The 13,756-nt window shown below is 48.7% G+C and overlaps 1 protein-coding gene across 2 annotated transcripts in view; it reads left to right on the top strand.

Annotated features, from left to right (window-relative positions):
* DISP3 (dispatched RND transporter family member 3) overlaps nucleotides 1-13,756 on the top strand; it is a 114,427-nt gene that overhangs the window by 66,039 nt on the left and 34,632 nt on the right. The window contains exons 4-6 of one of the 2 annotated variants that reach the window (XM_072883715.1): nucleotides 2,973-3,034; nucleotides 3,413-3,546; nucleotides 3,832-3,940. The exons of the other annotated variant lie outside the window; for it this stretch is intronic. Of the exons in view, the coding sequence (XP_072739816.1) occupies nucleotides 3,902-3,940 (39 nt within the window). The 5' untranslated portion in view covers nucleotides 2,973-3,034; nucleotides 3,413-3,546; nucleotides 3,832-3,901. The remainder of the gene's footprint in view (nucleotides 1-2,972; nucleotides 3,035-3,412; nucleotides 3,547-3,831; nucleotides 3,941-13,756) is intronic. 2 annotated transcript variants of the gene reach the window in all.

The raw sequence follows: 13,756 nt of genomic DNA, 5'->3' as shown, positions 1-13,756 counted from the left end.
CAGTTACAGCTCAGGAAAATGCTATTCAGTAGTTCCCGGAGCTCAGGAGTCAAGATTCTCTCTTAGTTGTTCTCTCCCAGTTCTTTTGCCTAAAATATATTTTTGTCCAAATTGCACAACACTTATTACTAATGTTTATGTCATGAATATTCATGACATCCTGGGGCTTCAAGGCTCCAGTGGAAAGGCGAGCACAGGAGGCATGGCAGCCCTGATACTCCTACACTCCATACATACCGGGTAGAGACGTCAGGGTGAGAAGGCTTGTTTGGTTAGGATGTGAGCTGTGGGATACTAATGCAGTCTGGAAGCCTTTGGGGGATGCTGGTGAGACTCCATTAAACAGTGCAGTGAAGGCCTTTTGAACAAACAACTTCCATAAAACCATTAGCTTCACTTAATTGCAAGGAAAAGGCCCCACACGCAGCGGGGGTTTAGAATACACTCTGTCTCTCTTTACATCTGTTTCTTTTCCTCAGGCAATCTGCAGATGGGCCGCCCTTTCCCAGAGAGCTTCAGGACTGGGGAAACTCTTCCTGTCCTCAAAAGTGAGGATTGTACGTGTCAGCAGTGGTGGTTTAGGTTTCCACGTGCAAATTTATGCTGTCGCCCGAATGCAAAAAAGCCTACCCCTCCTGTGCTGGCCTGTGCCCCTGTGCCCGCACAGAGGCAGCTGCCCACAGGCAGCGTGGGCCTGCAGCTGCGCACCCAGGGCTGGGTCACGCTTCCCTTTCGCTGATGTGGCTGAAGGCTTCCAGCCTCACTGCTGTTCAGATGGTGCCATCTGGCTCTCATGAAATATATGAGAAATGTTATCCAATAAAAGAGGGGGCTGGCCGGCTGTGTGCCTTCACCTCTGTGCTCTTTGGGGAAGGGATTGTTTCTGCGTCTGGGAAATGTTTAACGTAATTTTTCAGTACTAGTGTTGCCTGAGTAAGAAATAATAGGCTGGCAGGTTGAATTCAGGCCTGAGTCAGTGGTTACTAGAAGCTGTTTTGCTTGATTAGGTCAGGGCTGAGGTTTATAAATACACGGCACATAGAAATAGCTTGTGATGTGGCTTTGTTATTTTTGTGGACAGGTAGGAAATATCCCTTTCCTTGATGTTCCATCAAGCAGGATGTTTGAATTAGGAAAGATGAGGAGGAAAGGTCTGAGTTCTCTGACAGGAAGACACTAGGAAACAAAGAGCGCAACTTCAAAAAGGCTGAGGGATGTTTCTAAACAGAGCACTTTGTCCCCACTCCCTATTCTTTTCCTCTGAAAATATGCTTTATCTGCGGCTCAGTATCCTTTAGGGATTGCTCCCCGGAGCTGAGGGGTGTTGGATGTACCTGCCAATTCTCCTGGGACACTTTGCTGCAACCGATGAAACAGAACCTCTCTGACTTTGGGGGCTGTTGCCCTTTCTTCCTGGGTCTCTCCATTATTTTCTCTCCACTTTATTAAGCTTACTGGTGTATTCGAACAGCCTTGCTTTGAGCCCTGGCTAACAGCAAGCACTTGGAGAAAGCTGCTTAAACAGGAACGGTCTGAATTCACGAGCCTGATTCTGTTCTCAGCTGTGCCGCCATAAACCCCACTGGCTCCTAAGCACTTGTTCTGCAGTGGCATTTGTGTAGCTGAGATCAGGCCCACAGACATAAGCCCACTCCTTTTTCATGCACCCGCAATCTTGCACTCACTCATGCACAGTGTCTCCCTTCGATCCAGGTGCTTCTCTCTAACAGCCAAGCACACACATTCATTTACGCAAACACTGGTAGCCTTGTGGTTCTCCAGGGACATGCTGGCAGACTCTGCATGCACTCATGCGTACGCACGTACACGTATGCATTTCACCTTCCCAGGCCTGGCTCCCAAGCCAGCAATGGTGTTTAATAGAAGTTCAGTGCTCAGTTGTTACCTAGCCTTCTCTGCTGTATGGCTTGCTGTCTGGTACAAACCTGAAAGCCTTTCAGGCAATCAGGCAGTAATAGACCTTGTGGAAGCTGAAAGTCCCCCAGATAAAATTTACAAGGCCTAAGAGAGCCTGCCTGGCATTATTTAACGCTTTAGTAATGAGCACCTGAACAGGAAAGATTGCTTGGGTAGTTTTATTCTGCATAGATGAGCAGTCAGAATTTCAAAGAGGGGCCATAAATATAAGCATGCGGAATGGCCGATGGTACCTGATTTTGGCATGGAAGGCAGTCGTGCTGAGACTGTGAGAAGGTTAGAGAGCGTGAATAAAGGGGAAGATGTTTTCCTTCAGCTTCCCAACTCCAAAAGGCATCCTTTAGCCAGGGATGGCTTTAGGTGCAGTAGCAATCCTTCTCCTGCCTGCTTGTGACTGTGTGCCTCTATGCATGTGGCCAGGCATTTGTGAATACACAGCTTGCTAACGAAGACTGCAGTACAGTGCTAATGTCTCTTGGTGTCACGCGTGTGTTTGTGTACCTGCGTGGTTAATGAGGACAACAGCAGTGTGCAGCACATCAGTCTGTGTGCTAGCTGTTTGCCTGCGCGCTAGCTGTTTGCCTGTGCACGTGTGGGGTTAATAAAGGCCACAAATGCTGCTAATTCTTTGTAGATGCATTTGCATTGTTAGTAGAGTCTGCAGTAAAGCACTGAAACCTTTGTGTATGGGTATGTGCAAGTGATGTAGGTGCAGCTTGATATAGTTTGTGTTTATGTGCACGGATATTACTGCTTATGTAGACAGTTCTAACCTGTGTCTGTGTAAAACATGTTCAGTGTTGCTGATTTAAACTAGTAATGAACTATTTATTCATTTTGGCAACACATGCTATTTTGTTGAACACTTCTGTGAGGCCTGAAGGAGGGAAATGAGAGCAGTCAGAGGCTGATGCTCTCTGAGCACAGAGGGGCATGGAAGGAAATGTTAAACCAGGTGTGAAGATTTCCACTATGCACCATCCTGCCCCTCCCATCCCCAAATATTTGAAATGCTTTATTTCCTTCCAATGCAGAATTAAAAGAGACTGAAACCACAGAAGTTGTCATAGAGGAGGACTGTCACCCCCCCATCCAGGTGAGTATTCCATTACCGGGCTTTCCGAGTGCTGTGCAGACCCCTGTGTGTTCATGGAGTGATATTTAACAGATGAATGTGGCAGTCTGAGTGTCTCTGTATGGACAGGGAAAGGCATATTCTTCATGTATATATTGTAGGTGCTAACATAGCAAGAGAAACTTCTAGTTCAGCTAAGGGCTAGCATAGCTCAGTGGTGTGTGTGTATGGTGAAGGAAGGTGTCGTGTGTTTATGCTGTCAGAAAACCATGCACAAGTTTTAAAAGCTAAAGCTGTCAAGTTGATGTACTTCTGCGTGCGGAGAGGAGATGGGTACAGTTTGTCCGTGAGCAGGCGTCAGCATCACTTTGTGTCTGTTTGCCCGTGTGTCCATTACAGGACCCGATGCACTGCATGCTTGTGCAAAGAGGGGAGCAGGGGGCCGAGGATGGGCTCACCCGTGTGTGCCTGTCTGTGCCTGGAGGGCTGTCGGAAACGCTGCCAAGGAGAACCGTGTTATTGTCTGAGTGCTGGTACGAAGCGCTGACTGATAACTCCCTGCAGTTTGCTGGGCTCTGCTGTGTGATTGATTGAGCGCTGTCCCTCGCATCAGCGTGGGTTCCGCTCACATCACCGGCAAAGTTAGAAAAAGCGATTTTTCCCTTTACTGTACCCTTGCAGTTTTCAACAAAATTGCTAACCCCTCACCATCACCTTCTCTGCAGAAACCTCCATCACTGGCAGAAATGCGCAAAGCTGGTGGAATGCAATTTTACCTCAGGAGCCTCATTAAATTTGCATTCCTTGGATCCCCACAGGGAAGATGATGGTCTGGCTTTGTCTGCCTGGCTTCCCGTTCACATTGGGTGATGCATCAGAAAGAGTGCAATGCCTCTGACACAGCCGCCTGCCTGGAGACAGACTCAGGTGATGGGCCTATTTTACTGTGCTGCTCTCTTTTTGTTATTGACTTGACCAATCTCTAAAAACTGGGGTGGGGGTTATTTTTCCTAGGCACCATGAACACTCAAATAAACAAGAATATTGGGAAAAACATGCTTAGGTCACCTCTGTAATGTAGCCTGATTAAAAGCCATTCCCATCAGGTAGTTGTTCAGCAATTTTCTGACATAATCCTGCTCTTGCAGGAGTCCACATTGTAGTAACAGGTCACGCCAGTAACCAGGCCAAGGATGGGGGGAATGTTGCTCTCTCCCTGCCTCCAAAACTGGAGTGAGTCAGAGGAGCGCACAAGAAATAAATGCAAGACGCTGTATCCAGCACAGTCATTAGAGACTCCTGTCAACACTAAGCAAAGCCCCCGTAGTCAGGGATGTCTCGGTCATAAACAGGACTCTTTCAACTCCTGAAAGCTAAGGCAAGGGTCCGTGGTCAAGTTAGACGACCGGCTGTGCAGAATGCCTAGCTGCATAAGGGGCAAGCATGAATATTAAAAAGATTTTCTCTGCCACCCTAGTTAAGAGCCTTGCCACCTCCCATTTAATAACTCCTACTTAATTCAGGGATTGTTGCTGCATACCTCTGCCACTGAATGAGTATAGATGTCTCCTGTATGGAGCATTTGTCTAGCGGTGAGAGTACCAGCAAGGAAACCAGATGACTCCTTCCCAGAGTGCTGGCTCTTAACGCGGGGTGGACCTGCAGCTCCGGCCAGTTGCTTCAAAAGTTTCTGGCAGTTTCTGTTCCAAGATCCGCCAGGTACCGGGGTGGTAGCAGTGCCTGCCCTGGCAGAGCCGGATTCCCACCCCATAGTCCGGAGCTTCTTACGCAGGGCACTGCCGCCACTCTCCAGGCGGCAGCCTGGAAACCGAAGGCGCCCTCTGAGGGTGGGCCGGCCAGTCCCGGGGTGGGCCCGCGCTCCCGGAGGGGTCCAGGTGCACCCCAAGCTCCTGGCCTCGGCGGCCCCTCCCGTTACCTGCGCTCTCCGCAAGCAGCTGCACGGGCAGGGCACGCACCGCGCACCCTTCCCCAGCGCCCCCCGCCGCGCCCCGCGGAGGCGGCCGCGCTTCCGCTCGGGGCCGGGCCCCGCGGCGGGGCTGCCTCGGCGGGGCTGCCTTCCCGGCGCCGCCGCACCGGGGGCCGGCGCGGGCGGGGGCCGCGCACGGGGCAGGGTTTATAGCGCGGCCGCAGCGCCGCCCGCAGCCCGGCGGGGCGGCAGCGGGCAGCGGCAGCGGCCGCGCCCGGGCGCGGAGCTCCGCACCGCTCCGCAGCGCAGCGGCGGGGGCTGGCGGGCGGCCGCCCCTCCGCCCCCGGGGGCCGGCGGGCCGTGCTAGTAGTCGGCCGCGGCGCGCGGCGGAGCGGCATTAAAAGGAGGAGGCGGCGGCGGCTTGCCGCTCTGGCACCCGGCGGCGGGGCCAGCTGAGGGCTGCGGGGAGGAACCGGGACCGGGACACGCCGCCCCTGCTGCTGGGCGGGGGGACGCGGCGCTGCAGGGCGGGCATCCGCTACCGCGGTACCCGGCTCTGCCCCGGCATCGCTGCGAGCACACGGCTGCTGCCGCCCGGTCGGGCGGAGGTGAGTGCTGCGCTCCGCTCCGCGAAGCGGCCCCGGGAAGGGGGGCGGGGGAGCTGTGGGACACAGCCATCTCCCCCTGTACCGTCTCCTCGTTGCCCGCCGCCAGCCCCCAGGCGCTCGGCTCTGGCTGTGAAGGTGGCCCGGGGGGGTAGGTCGGGCTCCCGGGTCCCGCTGTGGCAGGCGGTGGTTAGAGGAGAGCCCAGCTTGCAATCGTTCCCCTTCACCCCGCTCCGCTGTTTACTTTTCTTTTTTAAGCCCTCCACCACCCCCCGCACTCCCCCCCTATTTTTTTTGCTGCGAATACAACAGATAAATCCCTCAGTTGTGTGTTTAGCCAACTCTCCCTGGAAGCTCTGGAGAGTTCATGAATATGCACAGAGGAGAGCCGCCTCTATAATAAGCTGATTGAGCTGTGCCTGCAGCAGGGCTGTTCTCCTGGGGGAAAAGTTGGGCGCCGGAACTGAGCAGCTTTGTGTCCCCGACTTCTCGGAGGGTTGGCCTGCCTCCCTGAGGAGGAGGAGAGCCAGCAGAGGCGTTCTCCAGGGATGTTAGCAGGTCCAGTCAGGCAGGATCCTCATCTCTGACAGCAGCTGGTGTCAGATGTTTGTCTGGAAGATGTAAAGAGAATCATGTACCTGGAACACATAAGGTAACCTTCCTGTTTTATACTGGCTTGTGTAGAAATTGACTTTTCCTGCCTAAAAACCCCGGGTCACTTGGTAACAGCAGTACATTGCTTAGCAACAGTCCCAACCGCAGCCCGGTCCTGGGCCCTTCCTATTCCAGGTGGTCTCCAAAGACATGCCAGCAAAACAGCCTCTGTCCTGGAGAAAATGAACTCTTTCATGTTCTTTCCTATTTGTTGATGTGATGACCAAACCAAAAGAGTGGGGCTGGTTGCCGCTGCCCAGGTATTTGAAAGCATTTGAGAGGGATGGGAGCTGCTGGGAGCCGAGTGTCACTGAAAACCACCGGGACAGCGGGAGTAAGATGAAAGTGGCAGGTCCCTCGGGCATGTGTAGGACCTTGCATCTCCCTTGCCGCTGCTTCCTGTGTCGCTTGCACTTTTGTTTTGTGCACAGGCACAGCAGCGTGCTGGTTAGCAACCTTAGCTTATGCAATTATTAGGATAGTATTTTGACAGCTGTGCCGAGTCTGTTAGGGTTTAATGTAATATGCAGGCAAATAAGTTCCTTTAAAACAAGGCTGTGCATGCCCTCTTTTGCGGCTGCAAGACGTGACTCCAGTTAAGTGGGATGAGGACTTGTGTATTGGAAGAGAAGTACTTTTACAATTCACATGACAGAATAAACACACAGACTTTGTGCTCACAAAGCCACATGTGCATATACGTAAAATCTGCTACCCTAAAAGCTCAATTTTTTAAAACAATCTTCCCGTGAAAATTTGGGTGAGCTTTTGAAATTAGCTTTCTATTCTCACCAGTAAAACTTTGCTTGGGGACAATATTTCTCTCTCTTCCTCCCCAACAACCTTGTGAAGTGTTGATAAAGATATTATCCACAGCATCAGCTTCCTTTGATTGGTCTTTTAGGCAGTGTGTCTAGATGGAAACCTAGCAACACAATAACTGCATTGAAGGGAGATGTTTCAATAGCTACACTTCTTTTATCACACTGGATGCATCTTCAGAGGTTAGACTCATCAAGCCAGTCTCTTTACCCCTCTGAAGCCTGGAATAAAACAGACCTGAGCTAGTGAAAAAGACAACAAAGATGGAATGGAAGTGCTTAATATGATAAAAGATCCATTCCTCCTTTCTTCCTGCTACCACTGTGAATACCTGCTGTATTCCCATGGGGAAAATACTCCACTAGGGAGGGAGAATGCCTGTCTAATAGAAAAATGATTCAAGGGGAAACTAGCCATCAGCATGTGTGACCGTTTGACCTAGACACACACAGGGAAAACCTAAGGGACAAATGGCCCAGAGCAATGTGTAACAGTATAATATGTGAGAACCAGACTGGCATTTGGGAAGTAGCATCAGCATCGTTCCAATCACCCACTGTGAAGATTGTGATTCAGTTTCTGCAATGTACAGGGCCAAATTCATCCTCAGGGGTGAAAAAAAACCCCCACTACCTGAAGTCACTGACACTCTCTCTAGATTTACCTCACTGGCTATGTTCTAGTGTTCTTAGCTACATTGACAAATGCCCTTGTTGTGCATACTGTCTCTTATAACTGTGGAGTAAGGCACTTACAGGGAGTCAAGGTGACAGTATCTGACTGGCTCTGTGTAATTTGGAGGCACAGAAATGAGGGATTTCACACTGGTGAAACCTCTGTTAGTTTTCAGGTGTTTGGGGAAAATGCCTTTGCTAGGTGCTAAAAATCCTCTCAATACCTAGTATGTCCTTGGCCATGCCTCCCAAGCTCTTGTGCTTTTTCAGCTTTAATGAATTCAACATCACAAATGCCTTTGTCAGGCCAATAGAAAAAGTGGTGAAGTTACAGGAGAACTTTGACCACTTCTGTGTCTGTCATTTCTGAACTGTCAATGAGAAGTGTTCTTAAGCTGTATTGTGCAGGAGTTTATGGGGGTAGCTGCAATGTGTGTGTATGTATATGTAACTGTATAGCATGAGAGTGATAGGATGTGTGCATTTCAATATGGCACTGGGGGAGGGTGTGAATACGGTGTTAGCATTTTGCATCCAAAAAACCACAGCACATCTGAAATCCTCTTGTGATGCCAGTGCTCTGAGATAAGTGCTGCTTCTACAAAGACTTGCCTGTTGGCTACAAGTACTTAATAAGTAAGCTTGACTGAAACTGGAGAGGGATAGGAGTTCATACGCTGGTGGCATCCGGAAAATCTGTATAAGCTGTGATTTTTTTAGTTCTGAAGTTTGAACAGGTCCTACTGTGAGTCCCAGGGTCACTGGGTGATGCTGCCATGGTCTCTGTGCATGCCAACATGCAGTAAATCCTGGCAAGGCTCTCTTCAGCACAAAGCATTTAGCACACAGTTGGTTTAATCCTCTAATCTTATCAAGCACTGACATAAATGAGAATTGAACAGATTAATTCATTCTAAAAAAGTCAAACCCTGTTACATTTCTCAATGTAGTGCACAAGATTTCTCCTTTCACTTACCTGATTGGCTTATTTTTTTTATCCATTGTTTGTTGAAAATTATCCAACTATAGATTTGGGCTCAGTGGTGAAAGGTAATCGGCTCTCCGGTGATGCGAGTTTACTTGCTGTTTAAGTAGCCCCACGGGATTTCAGGATCAGAGCCAGTAACGTGGTCTGGGAGGCTTGGTTACTGAAAGGTGCAAGGGTGGCAGAGGAAAGAGCTGCTGGTAAGCGTGGGTACTTGTTACCTCCTTGGTGACAAGCAGTCCTGTTTACTTTTTCTTCCTTTTGTGCCAGTGAAGAGGAGTGGAACATGCCCTTTGCCTTCCTCCTTTCCACACGCCTCCCTGTTTCTCTTTCTGTAGAGAGATAAACAGGCCTCATGAGGTGTGTGCTCAAGCTGCCATTCTGCTCTGTGAATGTGTGGCCAGGGGCAGGGGAATGTGTTTTCAGACATGTGATGAAGTTGAACAATGAAATATTAGTTTCTAGCACTTCCTTACGTCTCCCCTGTGATACCACAGAACAGGCTATCTCTTTAAATGATTGATTTCACACAGGTTTACTTGAGTTCATTCATCTTGATGCCGCTTTACCAGGGTGAATTTTCTCTGAGGTCTAGCCTTACTGATGTCTTTTCTAAGGGCTGGATCCTGCCTCCTTTCCTCTTGCAGAGGAGTACATTATTTCATGAGTAGCTCTGCTGCATTCCGTGAGACTGTTTAAAGAGTAAGGTGCTGTGGTGCCTGTGACTCAGATTAATGCAAGTCAATTTAAAGGACAGATTAAGCACAGTGTGAGTATGGATTGCAGTGTCTGGCCCTTAATGAATAATTCAGGAACATGGAGGAGACAGTGTAAGAGTTAAGCGCTTACTCCAGCTCTAGGTGAAGTCAGCAAGAGACTTGCCATTGACCCCAGTCCAGAATATGTTTCAGCATGGGCTTAACTGTGAGTTTGTAAACTGTCCCATTGATGGCAGTGTGCTTCAGGCATGAGCTACAACAACTGTCTGAATTAGCACCCAGCAGAATATTATTTATGACCCTCTTGCCTGTCATACTGTCATGAACTGTCCTCTGCAGCACCATGAGAGAAGTTTTCTGAGGTCTCAGCACTGCTATTGAGTCATACTTTTATAGTATTGAAAAACAGAAAGGATTAGTAATTGGAGTGCCACACCATTAACAGGAGAAAATACAGACACAAAGTTTGGCAAAACAAGCTACAAAGTTTAACTTTGGTTGCTTAGAGCTGGGGATGATGCCCTCCTTTTGCAAGAGCAAGGCACTTGCATGCCATATGGATTTCACCGGAACAGGACACTCAGCACTTCACAGCTCAGGAGTCCACTTGTGTCTATTCCTGCCGGTGGCTGCGTGCGATCTGCCTTCATGGGGGTGAATGGAACCCCCAGGCACTGGAACCACTCCTGGGAGACCCGCTGTGGTGGGGATGGCAGAGCAGCTATCTTCTGCTGCTGGGAAGCAGAGGATGCTCTACACCCACAGCTCTTGTTTTGTGCTGTGGGTCTGCAGTAACTGTGGGAATCCTGTCCTTCCAGCTGGCCCAGAGGGATTTGCTTTCCCATGAAGGTACAGTTCAGCGCTAGTCATAAGCAGTGCTGATTTTTTGATGATAGCAGTATCATTGACTTGGAGGGGCAGAGCACCTCCTCTTTCTTGTTATAACTCTGGAAGTATAAAACTTCCAGTGAAACCTGTGCCCTTGCTCTCAGCCTGCAGATCCTGGCAGTGCAGCAGGCTTTGCTCATCCATGGGGAGGCAGGCATGCCTGTTGCAGAGCAGGGCACCCCAGACATAGGCTGTCTCCTGCACTGAAATTAGGGCTTCACAGACACCTGACCTTTTTTCCCTGTTTTGAGTTATCTCTGCTTGCTGGGAGAAGAGGTTTGGGGAACAAGGCTAGGATACTTTCCTTGCCATCTGCCTTAAGGCAGCAGGCTTGAAAGTTGGCACAATTAATTCCTGATCTTTGCCAAGCTCTGTTAATAGAGAACGACTCCTCCTGAATAGAAGGCAGTTCATGTTACATAAATAGTGGAGAAGGGGGAAAGGCCAATGTGTTTGCAGGGGGTGAAAGACATACTGGCAGTCGTCTGGTTCTTAAACTGCTGCTGGTCTTGACCCTCTACTTCTTTATGGGGGAGAGTCAGAGGTAAGAATAATTTGTTTTCTGCCTGGAATTCAGGGTGTGGATGCTATTGCTTCTGGGGCCTGGTTCTGCACCTCTGATCTCACTTGCTCTGTGTAAATGCAGTCATGTCGGTGAAGTCACTTTGGATTTGTTACTGGGAATGTAAGCTCAGGATCTACCTGCTAAGATGACTACATGGATGAGCCCGTATGGGCTTCAGGGCATCCGGTCTGATGCTGCCACAGATTTTCTTTCCATCTTACTTCTGCATAGCCAAAATTTCTTTCACTTGAACACAGAGTAGGGTTCTAGGAGATCTCTAGTTTTACTCTGAGCTCACCTGGCTGTCTGATATTGGGCTAGCAAGTCACAGAGTCTCTGTTTCTTCATCTATATGTGATGATATATATTTAATAAATAATAATAATGCTCTGCATTAAATTGGCACTTTCATTTCCAGGATCATTTGGCAGTCTTTCACAGTCTATCTACAAAAGTGTATCATAGGAGCCCTGTTTCTCCCTGCCTTCCCATGTTCTTAAAGGATCTGTGTGTTTGCAGACCAATAGCAGAGAAGGAAATCCATGTGTTAGCATCACAGGCCTCTGCTGGGTATTAACTTCTTTCCACTTTATGATATTGAGCATGGGAGGAGCTGGGGCCTCTGGTAACCAAAGCAGAGGATTGGGAAGAGTTGGGTCCTGTTGTTGCTCTGCCACAAATCTTGTGATTTAGAGCAGATCTGGAAGGTCGCTGTAGCAAAAAAGACTGGGTTTTGGATGCCTCAGTTTCTGGGCGCCCAGTTTGTGTCACCGTTAACTCGAGTTGTAGGTACCACTACTGCTCCCCAGATGGCAACTAAAACCAGAGTCCACTTCACCATCTTAGTTGTAACTTGCCTGGTCTGTATTTAGCTTCTGTTAAAGTCAGCAAAAGTAATGGCTGAATTCCAGCAGAGCTGGAGCTAGACTGGAGCCTTGCTTAATTCACTTGTAAACTTGCATATAATCCGACCTGTTTCTCTGGAGGACTAAGGGAATTGGATCTGATAGGTGTTTGCAAAGGGTTTATGCAGTCTCTGACAGAAGCTGATATGATGCACAAATGCAAAGTGCTCTTTGCTCCTAGGGGGATGTGCTATATGTTGACTTGTTTCTTGGCTCTGGTTTACACCCAGGAGCTGTAAATGAATTGCTTTTGAGTGCTGTATTAAGGTCTGTGGAGAAAACTGGGGGGGGAATCCTAATCCTTTCTACTGCTTGGGGAACTGCTGAACATGCAGCACACCTGATTCCCTGAATCAAATAATTTGTCTTTTTGTTCCTCCTTTTAACAAGACAGATGAATTCCTGAAGAAGATGGGGCTGCAAACTTGGATTTGAACTAGAGCCCAGTGGGGCATTTTAAATGTCTCTGAGAAGCCCAAAGCAACCCTTGGTCCTGCTTGTAAATCAAACCTGGCCAAATCCTCTGTCTTCATATTTCCTCTGCCACCTCTTTCCCTCCACCTCCTCCCTCCCACTTGCTCTCCAGCTAACAACTCATGCGCCAAGTTTAATCTCCAAGCCAATTTTTATGGCTGAGTTGAAATGGAAAGGTGGACAGGCCCACAAGAGCATGAAAGTGACTCAATAAAACAGTGGGCTCCGTTTAAACTGAGCGCTGTGAGTCTGGACAATATAGACAACAGCTTGTTTTGAAAGCTAAATCTAATTTGCTGGGAAGCTTGGGCTAGTTCTTGAACCATGCAGAAAGCTGCTCCTTCTGGTGCTTCCTGCCAACAGTTGCAATTTCCAGACTTCAGGCCCAGGCGTTGCAAGCTGTGGTTCTTCAGGACCCATCAAGCACTTGTCAGTGCCTTGGACTCGCCCGAGAGTCAAATCTATAGACAAGCTTTTAAATGGAGTGTCTCAGAATCTGATGTATATGCTTCGAAGCACTTTTCCACATCCAAACTGAATTTTACTTACAAGGCCACCCCTTCTCTTTCTCCCAATCCTAAACCTTACATCTCAGCTCTGTCGCTTCACATGGGGGTCTTTGAGACAGGCAGCAACTGGGCAACTGAGCTGTGGTCTTTGGTCCCTTTCATTTTTGTCACTGATGTCAATACTTGTGCACAGAGCATGGTAGAAATGCTGCGGCATTATAGGGAGCTATAAAATGCCAGCCTATGACAACTGGAAACAAGATATATCAGCAGGTAAATGTTTCATCCCCTGTGGCACTGCTTAAGCTGAAGAAAAGAAGCTTCTTTCCTGTAAATCTGCTACATGGAACCAATTCCTTAGTGAAAGTTACCTCACACTAACTGCAGAGTTCATAGCATAGGTTTCTGTGTAAGTGGTACAGTAAAGCATTTGACCTTATTTAGATTCCAATAACAGAGAGCTATCCTGTAAGTAGCAGAGACAAATTAAGTTAAGGCTGTGATGACATTTCCTTTACAGACCTCTTGCTGTTTCTTGTAGTTCTCCTGTATTTCTGATGTGTTGTGGGGGAGATCATTCCTTCTGGATCCCAATCTTGGCATACATGCAGCCAAACTCATTCCTGCGTGTACACCACCTGCCTACATTCCCATCTCGTGTGTTGCAGATCCTGGTACTGTTTGCATTTCCATTCCTCTGGCTGCTTTGGGGAGTGCCTGCAGTGAGTTTGCTCCCTTACTCAGCCAACTGGGCCTGGTTTCCAAAGGGCGAGACACAGTTCCACTTCAGCATAGGGCAGTGGAGTGAGTGCCTTTGAAAATCAATTTACAAATGTCTGTGCAAGAATAGCCTGTGTTTGCTTGTGGAGGGGGATCCCAGGAGGTTTTGGGACAAAGCCTGTTGTGACAGGAGGGAAGATGGGGTCTCAGACTCCAGAATATGAGAGCCATTTAGAAGCAGGATTTGAAAGCTAGAAAAACTGATAGCAGAGCCATGAATCTTTCCTTCGTTTTTG

The sequence above is a fragment of the Ciconia boyciana genome, chromosome 19 (genome assembly GCF_034638445.1).
Source record: "Ciconia boyciana chromosome 19, ASM3463844v1, whole genome shotgun sequence".
Classification (NCBI taxonomy): Eukaryota; Metazoa; Chordata; class Aves; order Ciconiiformes; family Ciconiidae; genus Ciconia; species Ciconia boyciana.
The sequence above is the reverse complement of the archived record's forward strand: the minus strand, read 5'-3'. Positions and strand labels throughout refer to the sequence as shown.